Below are 16,563 nucleotides of genomic sequence, written 5' to 3'. Positions count from 1 at the left end.
TAACGCAAGTTAGTTCACCGTTCAAAACGAAATGTCCCATTGAACTAAATAATTCACTGAGGCGTTGTATTAACGTTATATATACGGCTAGCAGTAGCTACAGATAGCTCGTGATATCAATGTCTTATAACACTGATTCGATGCGTATTCGAGCTGAGGGCTTGCTAACGTTATACCAATACAATAGGGTCCAGGTGCAGCGCCGGAGAATCCTGGCCGTAGCTCTGCTCGAGGCTACTCGAGTATAGGTCCAGGTGCAGCTCCGGAGAATCCTGGCCGTAGCTGGAGGCTACTAGAGTACACACAGACAGTGGAGCTTGTTGCGTGGTGGCGATGTCTCGCAGATAATACAAGTACAAGTCTAATTATATAATATATATATTTTATAAAAAAATAAAAAATAAAAATTATATAAAATAAAAAAAATATCAAAAACGATGATACCGTGATATATACCGTTACCGTCTATGCTTCAAATTATACCGTGATATACATTTTAGACCATACCGTCCACCCCTACCCTCTCCTTACTAGTTCTACTGTTGGTTAACTCATTGACCGCCATGCATTAGCCTCATCCTGTAGCAGCTACCGCCAGCGCTGTAAACGGTCGCTCACCTTGTTTGCAGGGCTATAACTATTTAAATATTATAGCTATATGCAATACTATGGCCCATTTGACATCAAGTATCTATCGTTCAAGATGTGAAAAAGGAATATTTTTTCCATCCATACATTCTCGTTTTATACCGTGGTGAATATAAGTATGGTTTTAGAGTGGTCTAGGGTAATTCCTGGGAGGCTAGTAATAGCCTGCGACGCATATTATACTTAATCCATTGGCATTTCGTCCCTATACACGCTACAATAAAAAATGTAAATGCATATGATCGGTATATTATGTTCCATCATGCATGCATGAAGGGGGGGGGGGTCGTTTCTGATGAATTGATTGTCAATAACGGCATTCGTTAGTACAACAGCATACGCTGATCAGGGCGATGGCTATGAAAACAATGGACAACCAAGCTGAAATTGACGTTAAATTGCTCATACCTGTGGCCGATGAGACACCAAAAAGAATATTCCAATTATTTGATTGCCATCTGCTAGATCGTATGTCCATTTGCCCCACGCCATAACCCCCCACAGCATAATGAATCTGGCGTCCCGAAGGCGATTCAATGCGATCGGGTGAATATCTTGATCCACGTTACAAGAAAACTCCGCCCGGATGACTTTCAATGACGCACAGCCAGATACTTCCTTCAGAAAGTAAGTGCGACATCGGCCGCATACCACCAGGTGGCGGTATTGGACCTTTGCGATCTCAGACACATTGCCACACAGTACCACAGCCTTCCAGGATGAATTATGAATGGAAATAGTGAATAAAAGAAATAACGATCATAATAACGAGTATACTCGTTGTTGGCGTCCAACGATTGGCGGGCTATAACGAGTATACTCGTTGTTGGCAGCCATTGAGTTAATAACATTCCTACTGTTGTGTTGTTGTTATTGTTGTTGTTGTGTGACAGAGACATTGCGGTGCGGAACGTGCTGGTCGCCAGTCCAGACTGTGTGAAGTTGGGTGACTTTGGTCTGTCCAGATACATAGAGGATGAAGAGTACTACAAAGGTACACATTTTGGCACTAGCTGCCAGGTCACTGTTTACCAGATCGAGCACCACATTTTAGTTTCTGTTCACCTTATATGCTGCGCACGTTTTTTTTTTTACTTCCTGTACCTGAACTTCATGGCATAGATCTCTTGTTTGTGTGGATATTTCCAAACCAAATAAATAATGCATCTATACTCGTTTGCACAAAATTGCTTAGCAGAGATACAGTATGTGTAAAGAAGTAGAACAAAGTCTGACAGATTTCCAGATTTTTTGTGTTTTTGCTTTCACTCAACCATTGATTTCCATATTAATGGAAAGTCCTTGTCCCTGTTTGTTGAATGTCAAATTCTCTGCTGCTACCCCAAGAGGTATGAGGTATTAAATCCATCATCTGTAAGAGGGCTGCCTCCTTATGGAATATGTGCACTGCACACACAGGTGGCAATAAAAATAGCACCCCAAAATATATGTGTAGAGTAATATGCTTGTGTTTTATAAATCTGCCTGATTATCTTCTATGTAAAGAGAGGGAGAAATGTTGAGCTAAACATTGACAAACTTTTTTTTGGCATCTCTCTTTCTTCACAGCATCTGTTACCCGGTTGCCAATCAAATGGATGGCTCCCGAATCCATCAACTTCAGACGCTTCACCTCAGCTAGTGATGTCTGGATGTTTGGTGAGTTTCTAATTCATTCATATTATGCTTGGAAACAGGCATTGAAACAGGCAATGAAGGGTGCGTCTGGGGTAGGGTAGAGGTCTAAGCGTTCGCCTACCACATACCCAGGTTGAATTCCTGGAGGTGGTACAGTAGCTCCGGCTTGGTCAGTCATTCCTACAAACACTTATTGTCAGTGTCCTCGGGTGGGTGGTATGAGTCCTGGTTGTTTCAGTAGCGACTCCTACGGGTCGGCAGGGAGGGGATCTGGGTGTGAACCTCCATGCACGTTACTCTCTCCCAGTGAAACTCCTGAACTGTCAGGTGAAAAGATGCGGCTGGCGACTCCACATGTATCGGAGGAGGCATGTGGTAGTCTACACCCTCCTCAGACCAACAGATTAGGCATGTGGTAGTCTACACCCTCCCCAGACTGACAGATTAGGCATGTGGTAGTCTACACCCTCCCCAGACTGACAGATTAGGCATGTGGTAGTCTACACCCTCCCCAGACTGACAGAGGAGGCATGTGGTAGTCTACACCCTCCCCAGACCAACAGATTAGGCATGTGGTAGTCTACACCCTCCCCAGACCAACAGATTAGGCATGTGGTAGTCTACACCCTCCCCAGACCAACAGATTAGGCATGTGGTAGTCTACACCCTCCCCAGACCAACAGAGGAGGCATGTGGTAGTCTACACCCTCCCCAGACCAACAGATTAGGCATGTGGTAGTCTACACCCTCCCCAGACCAACGGATTAGGCATGTGGTAGTCTACACCCTCCCCAGACCAACAGATTAGGCATGTGGTAGTCTACACCCTCCCCAGACCAACAGAGGAGGCATGTGGTAGTCTACACCCTCCCCAGACCAACAGATTAGGCATGTGGTAGTCTACACCCTCCCCAGACTGACAGAGGAGGCATGTGGTAGTCTACACCCTCCCCAGACCAACAGAGGAGGCATATGGTAGTCTGCACCCTCCCCAGACCAACAGAGGAGGCATGTGGTAGTCTACACCCTCCTCAGACCAACAGATTAGGCATGTGGTAGTCTACACCCTCCCCAGACAGACAGAGGAGGCATGTGGTAGTCTACACCCTCCTCAGACCAACAGATTAGGCATGTGGTAGTCTACACCCTCCCCAGACTGACAGATTAGGCATGTGGTAGTCTACACCCTCCTCAGACCAACAGATTAGGCATGTGGTAGTCTACACCCTCCCCAGACTGACAGAGGAGGCATGTGGTAGTCTACACCCTCCCCAGACAGACAGAGGAGGCATGTGGTAGTCTACACCCTCCTCAGACCAACAGATTAGGCATGTGGTAGTCTACACCCTCCCCAGACCAACAGATTAGGCATGTGGTAGTCTACACTCTCCCCAGACCAACAGATTAGGCATGTGGTAGTCTACACCCTCCCCAGACTGACAGAGGAGGCATGTGGTAGTCTACACCCTCCCCAGACTGACAGAGGAGGCATGTGGTAGTCTACACCCTCCCCAGACCAACAGATTAGGCATGTGGTAGTCTACACTCTCCCCAGACCAACAGATTAGGCATGTGGTAGTCTACACCCTCCCCAGACCAACAGATTAGGCATGTGGTAGTCTACACCCTCCCCAGACTGACAGAGGAGGCATGTGGTAGTCTACACCCTCCCCAGACTGACAGATTAGGCATGTGGTAGTCTACACCCTCCCCAGACTGACAGAGGAGGCATGTGGTAGTCTACACCCTCCCCAGACTGACAGAGGAGGCAAGTGGTAGTCTACACCCTCCCCAGACCAACAGAGGAGGCATATGGTAGTCTGCACCCTCCCCAGACCAACAGAGGAGGCATGTGGTAGTCTGCACCCTCCCCAGACCAACAGAGGAGGCATGTGGTAGTCTGCACCCTCCCCAGACTGACAGAGGAGGCATGTGGTAGTCTGCACCCTCCCCAGACTGACAGAGGAGGCATGTGGTAGTCTACACCCTCCCCAGACCAACAGAGGAGGCATATGGTAGTCTGCACCCTCCCCAGACCAACAGAGGAGGCATGTGGTAGTCTACACCCTCCCCAGACCGACAGTAAGGCAGCACAATGCCCAGGAGGGAATTGTCATAATGACTAAATTGGGGGATGGGAGAAAAGGCAAAAAAGAAGAAAAAAATAAATGAAAGCAATCAAATACATTGTCAAAGAAATGGTACAATATATTGATTTTTATTACACACAATATAACTAAAATACCTGAGGTAAAGCATGTTTGGGTGACCAGTAACAATATATATTTTTTGAACAAATACTGAGAATTGTTTCCAGAGGTTCCAGAAGACGTACAAGAGGTTAAGCCTGTTTGCAGTTTGTTTCACTTTTGGATTCATGCACCAGAATGAGAATTCATACGCATGTTAGTCCTGCGCCCCAGGCAGGGAGAGAAATCAGAGAGAGAAGCCTCAAAATGTGTGGCATCACCTGGATTTAAAATCTGGAGCTGAAATTTGCACACAGCCATAATGTTTATATCCTTGTATTACCAACCGGTCTGAACCAGAATTAGAAGAATTGTAAGAGCTTAGAGAAAGATTTTCTGGCTCCACAAAAGTCTATGCCCTATTCATGATATTCACATCCAGGTTTCTAACTATTATATATATATATAGGAGATAGTGGTGCGTATCAACGTGATACATTGTTAAGATTGTAAAATGAATAGAGAAAATGTACGTGTTAACATTGACAGTCCTATTTTGTTTATATAAAAATTAGGGCTGTCAGTTTATCGCGTTAATTAGATTAATTAATTACACAGCAAATTATCGCGTTATGAAAATTAACTCTAAATTAATTACAATTTTTATTTATTTTTGTATCTGATTAATTCCATAAGAATGTAGATTACACATTTACAGATTTTTTTTTAATATGGTCCATTTGCATGTTCTTGGTATCTGATTCTAGGGACATCTATGAATCTCAGGGAATGTATTCCCAGTGTCAGAAATACTGTGGGCTAGATCCACAAAGAATGTATTGCACGGTGCAAGTTGCACCCTTAGCCTACTTACAATTCATTATGAATTGAAAATGGGGGACCCTGATGTAAACAAGAAGAAAGTCTTTCTCTGGTCTGCATCCCCTTAACATTGAGCCGTACTGTATTGTACCCAGTATTGTACCCATTCTGCAATCTGTTGATAACATTTTCATTCAATCAATCAATCTGTGTGGTGATTGATTGAATGAAAATTTTATTTTGAGTAAATTGTAATGAACCAAATGAGAATATCAATACATTTTTTTTTTATATCTTTGACTGTGAATAACACCATGCTCAAATTGACCAGACCTGAAAATTAATAGATGGAAGATGATTAAACAGAAGGTTTTGTAGATACAGTACTGAATTCTGCCATCCGGACACATGCAATTTGAAATATGATTATAGAATATAGAATATCAGGCATAAAATGGTTATGCGATTAAAATGCGATTAATTCGATTAATTAATTACAAATCCTGTAATTAATTAGATACATTTTTGTAATCGCCTGACAGCACTAATAAAAATTGCATGTATGTTTGAGTTGAAAAATAAACAGTAATCTCTGCATTTCCCTTGATAACCAAGCAAGTAGACCCATGACACCTTTTATTTATTATCCATTTCTATAGTACTCTTTCACCAAATCACGCAGCCCTAATTACTTCATCTATACATATTTTCCAGTTTGCATCCTCTCAGCTTTTCTTGTCGTTCCTCTGGACTCTGTCCCTTCAGTCACTCTTACAGTCAAGTTTTCAAACTTCATCCCATTTCTGTTGACCCCTTCTTTCCTCTTGATCTATCTCAGCACATTTCACAATCTCCGGAAAGGCCCCACCGTGAACGTTGACCCCTCTTATTGCCCCCACTCCCCCCAAAGTGGTGTAGCCAATAAATCAGCTAGAGAAATTTCATTACTCCACCCCAGATAAGGAAAGTAGCCACTTCTCATTATTACCAACAGGGCTTTTCCTGAAATTATATTTCACCAGTGGCCTCGACAAAAATGGGCTCACTGGTTGTGGGGGTGTGTTTTACCCCCCATAGGTCCAGTGCCAGCTCCAGTTGATGCATAGAGCTGGTGGCCAACACAGAACCGGAAGTTAGGAACCGGTTCCTATTAGAACCGGTTCTCGGTGCCCAACCCTACACATGATGTGTATTGTGTTGATGGTTGTGTGTGTGTCTCTCCTCAGCTGTGTGTGTGTGTTGATGGTTGTGTGTGTGTCTCTCCTCAGCTGTGTGTGTGTGTTGATGGTTGTGTGTGTGTCTCTCCTCAGCTGTGTGTGTGTGTTGATGGTTGTGTGTGTGTCTCTCCTCAGCTGTGTGTGTGTTGATGGTTGTGTGTGTGTCTCTCCTCAGCTGTGTGTATTGTGTTGATGGCTGTGTGTGTGTCTCTCCTCAGCTGTGTGTGTGGGAGATCCTGAGTTGTGTGTGTGTTTCTCCTCAGCGGTGTGTGCGTGTGTATTGTGTTGATGGTTGTGTGTGTGTTTCTCCTCAGCAGTGTGTGTGTGTATTGTGTTGATGGCTGTGTGTGTGTTTCTCCTCAGCTGTGTGTGTGTGTGTGTATTGTGTTGATGGTTGTGTGTGTGTTTCTCCTCAGCTGTGTGTGTGTGTGTATTGTGTTGATGGCTGTGTGTGTGTTTCTCCTCAGCAGTGTGTGTGTGTATTGTGTTGATGGCTGTGTGTGTGTTTCTCCTCAGCTGTGTGTGTGTGTGTATTGTGTTGATGGTTGTGTGTGTGTTTCTCCTCAGCAGTGTGTGTGTGTATTGTGTTGATGGTTGTGTGTGTGTTTCTCCTCAGCAGTGTGTGTGTGTATTGTGTTGATGGCTGTGTGTGTGTTTCTCCTCAGCAGTGTGTGTGTGTATTGTGTTGATGGCTGTGTGTGTGTTTCTCCTCAGCTGTGTGTGTGTGTGTGTATTGTGTTGATGGTTGTGTGTGTGTCTCTCCTCAGCTGTGTGTGTGTGGGAGATCCTGAGTTGTGTGCGTGTCCCTCCTCAGCGGTGTGTGTGTGTGAGATCCTGAGTTGTGTGCGTGTCCCTCCTCAGCGGTGTGTGTGTGGGAGATCCTCAGTTGTGTGCGTGTCCCTCCTCAGCGGTGTGTGTGTGGGAGATCCTCAGTTGTGTGCGTGTCCCTCCTCAGCGGTGTGTGTGTGGGAGATCCTGAGTTGTGTGCGTGTCCCTCCTCAGCGGTGTGTGTGTGGGAGATCCTGAGACCTGAGTTGTGTGCGTGTCCCTCCTCAGCTGTGTGTGTGTGGGAGATCCTGAGTTGTGTGCGTGTCCCTCCTCAGCGGTGTGTGTGTGGGAGATCCTGAGTTGTGTGCGTGTCCCTCCTCAGCGGTGTGTGTGTGGGAGATCCTGAGTTGTGTGCGTGTCCCTCCTCAGCGGTGTGTGTGTGGGAGATCCTGAGTTGTGTGCGTGTCCCTCCTCAGCGGTGTGTGTGTGGGAGATCCTGAGTTGTGTGCGTGTCCCTCCTCAGCGGTGTGTGTGTGGGAGATCCTCAGTTGTGTGCGTGTCCCTCCTCAGCGGTGTGTGTGTGGGAGATCCTGAGTTGTGTGCGTGTCCCTCCTCAGCGATGTGTGTGTGGGAGATCCTGAGTTGTGTGCGTGTCCCTCCTCAGCGGTGTGTGTGTGGGAGATCCTGAGTTGTGTGCGTGTCCCTCCTCAGCGGTGTGTGTGTGGGAGATCCTGAGTTGCGGGCAGCAGCCGTTCTTCTGGCTGGAGAACAGAGATGTGATCAACCAGCTGGAGCAGGGCATCAGGCTGCCCAAACCAGAGGGGTGCCCCCCCGCCCTCTACTCCCTCATGACCCGCTGCTGGTCCTACGACCCCCGGGAGAGACCCATCTTCACCGAGCTGGTGCTCAAGATCAGGTAGATGATTGATTGATTGATTGATTGATTGATTGATTCTAGGGATGTCCGATATTATCGGCCTACCGATATTATCGGCCGATATTGGCATTAAAATGTGATATCGAAAAATATCGGTACCGGTTTTCAAATTATTATTATTATTATTTATTTTTTTAACATTTATTTAACCTTTATTTACCCAGGCAGGCAAGTAAGAACATATTCTGATTTTATTTATTGTCAAAAGTATGCATAATGTTGTGTTAATTCCACGACAAGAGATATGTAATGTTAATTACCTGAAATTATTCCGTTTTTTTGGGGGGGGGGGGGGGGGGGGGGGGGGGTATCGGTATCGGAAATTAAGAGTTGGACAATATCGGTATCGGTAAAAAAGCCAATATCGAGCATCCCTAATTGATTCTTTTATTTTCGTGTCATGCGCACAGAAATGACAAAATCGTATACATCTTAGTCTTAAAAGTATAAAACTCTCACTTCTCTCCCGAGCTTGGAAAATACAGTTTTTCACAATTGCTAAAACACAACACACAATACTCTAAACCAAATGACCAGTTCCCTAAACACATTTAATAAAACTAGCCTCCATTTCCCAAAACCATAAACACATTTCCCCCTGTAGACACAATTCACAAAACTCAATCCCCTTTTCTCATAACTCTAAACACATCTCTGTCTCACTAAAACACATGTTGCAAAAAACTCTGATCAAATGTGATGCAAAATGATGTGTCAGCAAAAGTTGAACACGATGAACATACCTGGGGCTAGATCCACAAAGAATGGATTGCACGGTGCTAATTGCACCCTTACTTACAATTCATTATGAATTGAAAATGGGGGACCCTGATGTAAACAAGACGAAAGTCTTTCTCTGGTCTGCATCCCCTTAACAATTGTGTGTATTGAGCCGTACTGTATTGTACCCATTCTGCAATCTGTTAAATAAAATGTTCATTCAATCAATCAAAACATTGGACTAAAATCCCTTTGGTCCTTGTAGGCAAGACAGTACATTTTCTTTTTACCTCATTATCACTTTCATCTGTAGCTCACACACCAAACAGTGTTGTTTGTCCTCTGGGGCTAGTAGTAATGTTCTGGTAATCTGTAGTAATGTTCTGGTAATCTGTGGTAATGTTCTACTACGCACCATCATATCTCACTCTGAACTAGAACTGTCCGTGCATGCTTTTATTTCCTCTAGGCTTGACTACTGCAACTCACTTTTCACCTGTCTCACCAAATCATCCACAGATAAATTACAAATGGTCCAAAATGCTGCAGCCAGGCTACACACAAGGTCAAAAAAATCATGCCACATCACTCCCATTCTGGTATCCCTGCACTGGCTCCCGGTACACTATAGAATTCACTTCAAAGTCCTCACTTTCACTTTCAGAGCACTTCACGGTCAGGCCCCCATCTACATCACTGAACTCATCCATCCCTACACCAACACCCGCTCACTCAGATCTGCCGATCAGCACCTCCTGGTGGTCCCCAGGTCCAGGCTTAAAACAAGGGGTGATCGAGCCTTCCAGGTGACAGCACCAAGGCTCTGGAATGCTCTCCCCCTGGACCTGCGAATTGCCCCCTCTGAGAACTCTTTTAAAAAACAATTAAAAACATTTGTTCAGACAGGCTTTTGGTCATGCATATGCACTTTTTGTTCTTGTCCTCACTGTTCTATAGTTTTTGTTTTAATTAGTGACTCATGATTTTATCCAAATTCTTTTATTCTACTTTTTCTATCTGGTTTCACTGTTTTTAACTCTTTCAGTGCCACGCCTGGTTTTCCGTTTTACCGCTTGAATGCCACCATCGGCGCCAATGTTAACGTTAATATCGCCTAATCTATGTTTTAAATTATGGCTATGTGTCTAATCTGCCCATCGCATTATCAAAGACTATTTTCCAGTCAGTGCTGTGAAGGCAGATTGTTTTTTTATCGCGTCGTTTCCGTTTCAGAGCAGTTAGAAAAGCCCCCGTTTTGATATAAAAAACAGCTCATTCTGGAGCATTCTATGAAAATCGTCTTTTAGTGGAATATTCCACAACGTTGATATTCGTCGGCCTTTTTATGAATCGTTTTCAAATAAACGCTAGATGATCAATATTATACGTGCACGCAAGCACATTACGGCCGCGCACTGATAATCACTCCGTTGATTTCCTCACAGACTTTTACAGTGAAACCGAAAGAAGACATTTCACAAAACAGCTTATAACTTCATCAAACTTACTCCGATTATCCTACCACTGATAACATAGAGTCCTTACCTGACATCAGATGGTATCCAACTGGTATATTCCAATTCCTGATCACCATTCGAAAAAATCGATACGTGTATGGATCCAACGCGACACTGTAGATCTCCATGATCCGCGGGGATCTGAGGCTCCAGAATGAACTGTGGTAACCCCGGCTGGATCAGTGAACTGGAAAATGTGGAGTACCGGATTTTTTTCCCCATTCATTTTCATTGAGTCCATTCCAAAATCACTTATGTCATCTGGGAGACGACAGGGTGGCGCTTTTTTCCACAGTGATCACCGGCGCAGCTCGGCTATACTCGGGTAGGCTCGGGTGATGCAATCATTTTTCAGATCGCAAAAAAATAAAAATAATAATAATTCAGAGAAATCTCGTGAGTGGCACGCAACCACCTATAAAAAAACCAGAGAAATATCGTGAGTGGCACTGAAAGAGTTAACTGCTGTTTGTTGTTGTTGTCATTTATTTCTGATTTTGTTTTTATTGTGTTTTTATATTAAGCTGTAGTGTAAAGCACCCTGTGCATTCGTGCTGTGAAGGGTGCTATATAAATAAAGGTCATTCATTCATTCATTCTGGTAATCTGTGCTGATAGTGTATCTCACTATCGGGAGATTGAAGAACTTTTTTTTTGTCATATTAAAAATAATGTCATGGACATTTTGTCAACTGAAAGACTATCCATTCATTGAGTAATTGATCTATTCAAGTCAAAGTTAATTAGTCACATACACATTATACACATACTGTACAGAGGCAGTGAAATGCTTCAGGAACCCCCCCCCCCTTTTTCCACATTCCATGTCTCAAGGCACAAAAACCTAGGTTGAGAAGCACAAAAATATAAAGCATTGTTTGACGTCACAGTGACGTCCACAAGATGGAGAAGGAGCAGGAGGTGGAGAGACAGAGGGACAGAGCACGCTCCACCAAGTACTTGGACAACACCAAGTTCAACTTCAACGAACCTCCACCCAAGGTAGGACCAAGTCTCCTCACCCACCCAGACAACATAGACAGTACGTTAAGAGAATACACTGCAAAGATCTCTTATTCAAATACCATATTGAAGGATTTGGGGTGCTTTTTCAATGTATGTGATGTATAGATTGGGGGGGAGGTGACCACAGCTAAAACGGGGAGATTGAAATGTGCATGGAAGCAGGAGACGGTGGTTCAGTAGAGCAGGGTGATTGTTGTGAGGCACACTGCCAGCGAGAGAATGTTTTGAATTCCTTGTAAGAACAAACTGATAGCGAGAGCGAGGGGGAGGGGTTCATCTTAATGAAACAGTAGAAAACTGCATTTTAATGTGTGAAAGGTTATCAGCACGTCGCATGACAACCAGAAGGCGGGGCCGTCGTTGCTACGACAAAGATCTATAAGTCGAACAGTGGTTCCGGGTGTAAGGCAGACCAAGAGCGGCTAAGGGCAGACTACAATCTGACTAGGACTGAGAGAGGGGGGGGGGGGGAGGAAGAATGCCACATCATCATTAGCTTCGGCTAACACGAGGAGGGTTCAGGCTAACGACCAGGCCTGACCACTATTGGACATAACAGCAAAGGGACAATAGAACACACCGAAAGATCATTAGAATAGACTCTTCAAGGACAATACAATCTGTTAACATCTGAGCTGAGGTTTCTGTTTATCAAATAAAACCACGCTTTTCCTTGTAAGGTATTTCACGTTGTCGAAGTGTCGAATTCTTACGGAGGTGGAGAATTATTATGGTTTGCGGATTGTACTAACGGGGAGAGATAAGGATCTTATCAACCGGTATCGGAGACGTCAGGACCATTAAAATGACACAACGCAGAGGAATTGGATGGAGAGCCAAACAGACGAAGACGTGATACTGGCCAGTTTGATCAGGATCTAACAATATCTTGAAAAGTATGTTAACCATGAAATACGGTAGTCTTAATATTAATAATAATAATAATAATAATAAATCGTATTTGTAGTCCACTTTTTGTTCATTCGGATCCCAAAGTGCTACACGGTTAAAACATAGTAATTTTTTTTTAATAATTATTCATAATAATAAAATAAAATACAGAATTAAAATTTTAAAAAAAATAGTTAAAAACATAGTATGAACAGAAAAAGAAAAGAAAAAAACAGCACAAGAAAAATATTTAATCACAAGAAATAGCTAGCAATCAAAAATTAAATAAGAAGGTTTTCAGGCTTTAAAAGAGTCCAGGCTCTGTGGTGCGCTCAGCTGGATGGGGAGGCTGTTCCACAGGCGTGGTGCAGCCGTGCAGAAGACTCGGTCACCCATGGTGCAGAGCCGGGTATTGGGGACCTGAAGGAGCAGGCTACCTGCAGATATGAGGGTGTGGGTGGAGGATTGTGGAGTGATGAGTTCCTGAAGGTAGAGGGGTGCGTGTCCGTGTATGCAGTTATGGGTGAGCAGCAGGATTTTGTCTTAAAATAAGTTAAGCCTTTATTAAATTAAAGTAAATGAGTCAACACTACCTTGGTCAAGGGAAACGGCAGGAAACCTATCGCATGCATGTCTTGGTGTGGGAGGAAACCCACGCAACACTGCACCCTGCTGAGGTTTGCACCCAGGGCCTTCTCGCTGTGAGGCAAAAGTGCACCGCCGTAGAAATAGAATAAAACTAAACAAAATGAACGTTTTGAGGAAGTGCTTGAGACAAATGTATTGTCATAACAAGGGAAACAATCTTACCCCATTAGGCTTGTTTACAAGAAAATTCGATTTTACAAGACTCAACTCAAGATTAAAATAATTAAAATGGATATTTTTGCAGTGTACTACATTCAATTAATGCTTCTTTATACATATTTTAATCGGGTCGAAAAGGTAAATTGAGATTTTTAGACCCCTAGCCCTATTTCCTATTTACAAATGATGTTGATTGGTAGAGTCCTTCCTCAGCCCGACCCATGCTGTCCTTCATACTGGACACCTGCAGCTCTGGCTAGTTAGCCACAACACTAATGTAAAGTCAACTGCTCTAGTCTGTACAGGCCCTGAGATAAACACTGAAGCTTACTCCACAAGCAAAGAAGCATGCAGTAGTTTTCGAGTATGTTTACGGTGCGTTTAACAGTGGCCCCATTAACTGTACATTAGTTTTGTGGCCGACTAAAGTCCAACGCACACGGCGGGCAATTTTTGCCAGGCGACCGATTTTTTAAGCGAGGCGACTGACAGAATTGTATCACTTCCATTATTATGAATGAGACAACCCACACGGCAGGAGATTTTCGAGCGACGATCGTGCAGCAACTTCTGTCGCCTGGCCAAATATCGCCTCAATCCCATTTTGTTAGGCGACGGCATGTGACACAGCAAGGACAATGAGGAAATGACATGACTTATACTGGTGTATAATTTGTAATATAAATTAATTTATCAATACATTCATTGATCAATAACCTACGTATTATTACCATGCTACTTATGTTAATTATTAATTAACAGGAACAATTTAAATAAATAACATTAGTTGGAGATGGGATGTGTGTGCAATTTAAGGCAGTCAATGAGTTGTGCTCTCTCTCTCTCTCTCTCTCTCTCTCTCTCTATAGACCGGTCTATCTCTCTCGATAGACCGGTCTATCTCTATCTCTCGATAGACCGGTCTATCCTACATCCTACATTATGCGCAACCAATAAGTCTATCTGATGGCCACGGACCGGTTTAATGTTGGCATTATTTTTACGGACCGGCACTTCAAGGTGTGGTAGCTCCATAATAAACTATCAATTTATATGGAATTCATTAAACTTATCCGTTGTCTTACTTATTATTAAACGTATTATTTATTGCTCCCAAATGAAGGTTCCGAAAGTCCGTCTCCGTCACAAGCGTAATGTAGGATAGACTGATAGACCGGTCTATCCTACATTACGCGCAACCAATGAGTCTATCTGACGGCCACGGACCGGTTAATGGACCTGAATGGTCGGGTCTGGTGTGGGGTGCTAAGCGATTATCGCTGAGCGACAGCCGATTGCATCGCCAGGCGACGCCGCTCGCCCGCCGTGTGCTTTTGATTTAAGAATCAATGTGGATAGTATGAAGCACATCATGTATTGTAAAGAAATCTACACAAAGAAATCTACACAAAGAAATCTACATAAAGAAATCTACCACAAAGAAATCTACACAAAGAAATCTACATAAAGAAATCTACCACAAAGAAATCTACACAAAGAAATCTACCACAAATAATTCTACAACAAATAATTCTACCACAAAGAAATCTACCACAAAGAAATCTACCACAAAGAAATCTACCTCAAAGAATTCTACCACAAAGAATTCTACCACAAAGAATTCTACCACAAATAAATCTACCAATCAACATCATCGATGAGCATGGACATAATATAAAAAATTCTGAACTCGCTCTTTAAATGTCTTTTGCCCACTATTACTCCAGCCTTCAAGAATGAAACCGGGACGGTTTGGAAACACACTCAGCATCGGTCTGCACATTCAGGTACTGAACCCACGTTGTCTTTTACAAAGTAATCAAGCTTGGCTTAGTCTTCTCGTCACAAAGCGCTGCATCTGAAAGGTCTGTGTGTATCTGTCCCTCAAGCTGAACGAGGCGCTGTGTGCCAGCTCTCCAGACCTCGCCAGCCCATGTGATTACCAGTCTCCCGTTGACTCTAGGAGCAGCCTGATGGTCCCAAGGCTGATGTCTCCTCGACGTCGCAGCATGGGGGTACGAACAACTGTTTCAGGCATCTCTGCATTTTTTTCAGTGTGTTTATGTGTCTCTGTCTGTCTGCCTGCCTGCCTGCCTGCCTGCCTGCCTGCCTGTCTGTCTGCCTGCCTGCCTGCCTGCCTGCCTGCCTGCCTGCCTGTCTATCTGTCTATCTGTCTGTCTGTCTGTCTGTCTGTCTGTCTGTCTGTCTGTCTGTCTGTCTGTCTGTCTGTCTGTCTGTCTGTCTGTCTGTCTGTCTGGCTGTCTGTCTGTCAGTATGTTATATGTTTGTGTGTATGTATGTGTGGGTGTGTGCATGTTCATGTGTGCGTGTGTGTGGCTGTGTGTGTTTTATTCATTTTATTATTGGTGTTTTTATTCATACCACCTCCTCCTACAATGTAGCATAATGAACAAGAGTGGCAGCTCTCCAGCTAACGTCTAAACCAGGGGTTCTCAAACTTTTTTATACCATGACCCCATTTTATTTAGAAAAATTTTTTGGCGACAAAACACACTTAATATATCGCGTAATTTCAACGTGAAATAAAAGCACACGTTGTTGAACTTGATCATGCATATTTACTAGAAACTATGTTATCAATACACATTTATGAAACGAGGCATATTTAGCCAAAATATGTTGCAAAAAAAATTCAAAATAATAATACATAATTGATTATAAAAGAAATGTACTTGCCAATGCGCCTAGTTTGAGAACCGCTGGTCTAACAAACCACCACAACTCAAGCCCACTCTCTACCATGCATTATGTATTCTGTCGGTGCTCACCTTTCCCTGCGCGTGGCTCCTCCCACCAGGAGGGCGAGTTCCCGCGCGTGGAGCAGCCCAGCAGCAGGGAGGACGCCCAGCGCCTGTGGCAGGCGGAGCGACACCGCATGCAGGACACGCTGCGCCACCAGAAGCAGCAGATGGCGGAGGACGAGAAGTGGCTGGAGAAAGAGGAGCGACTCCTGGTGGGGACAAACAGAACTTCACTAGCGTTTATCAACCCCCTCTGTACTAGCCTGCCGTCTCACTATCGTCCCCCCGCCGCGCTTGAGTTCAATGTGCCCCCCGGCGGCGGCGCAGCGGCACGGGACACTAGGGTGTCGCTGAGGCGCGTCGACTCGCTGGCGCTCTCCCGCCACCACCCGGCTAGTGTTGAGTTGAATGTGCCCGTGGGCGCCGGTCTCAAGCGGGGCTCCACCATGTCCCTATTCTATAAAGTGAACCTGCCCGTTCCTTTGCAGGATCCCATGGCTCCCGAGGGATTCGCAGACCCAGCGGTAAGGTGGCTCCCTGTGTGTTTTGTCTGTGGCGTCGGCCTCCCAAACTGAAAATGTGTGCCTAGGATGTATGTTAGCCTCATACGACAATTGCCTT

General features: G+C 44.3%; 1 protein-coding gene across 4 annotated transcripts in view; it reads left to right on the top strand.

Moving 5' to 3' along the window:
- The window catches only part of ptk2bb (protein tyrosine kinase 2 beta, b), a 167,025-nt gene that overhangs the window by 118,075 nt on the left and 32,387 nt on the right, over positions 1-16,563 (top strand). For 2 of the 4 annotated variants that reach the window (XM_084315123.1, XM_084315122.1), the window contains exons 19-26: positions 1,542-1,642; positions 2,218-2,307; positions 7,994-8,198; positions 11,347-11,458; positions 14,908-14,967; positions 15,070-15,195; positions 15,999-16,154; positions 16,431-16,466. In XM_084315123.1, the coding sequence (XP_084171249.1) occupies positions 1,542-1,642; positions 2,218-2,307; positions 7,994-8,198; positions 11,347-11,458; positions 14,908-14,967; positions 15,070-15,195; positions 15,999-16,154; positions 16,431-16,466 (886 nt within the window). Of the gene's footprint in view, positions 1-1,541; positions 1,643-2,217; positions 2,308-7,993; positions 8,199-11,346; positions 11,459-14,907; positions 14,968-15,069; positions 15,196-15,998; positions 16,467-16,563 lie in introns of all 4 variants that reach the window. The other 2 variants (XM_084315121.1, XM_084315120.1) reach the window with 1 other exon arrangement.

This window comes from Notolepis coatsorum (assembly GCF_963971535.1).
Source record: "Notolepis coatsorum genome assembly, chromosome: 5".
Classification (NCBI taxonomy): domain Eukaryota; kingdom Metazoa; phylum Chordata; class Actinopteri; order Aulopiformes; family Paralepididae; genus Notolepis; species Notolepis coatsorum.
This window is presented reverse-complemented; position numbering and strand designations above follow the sequence as displayed.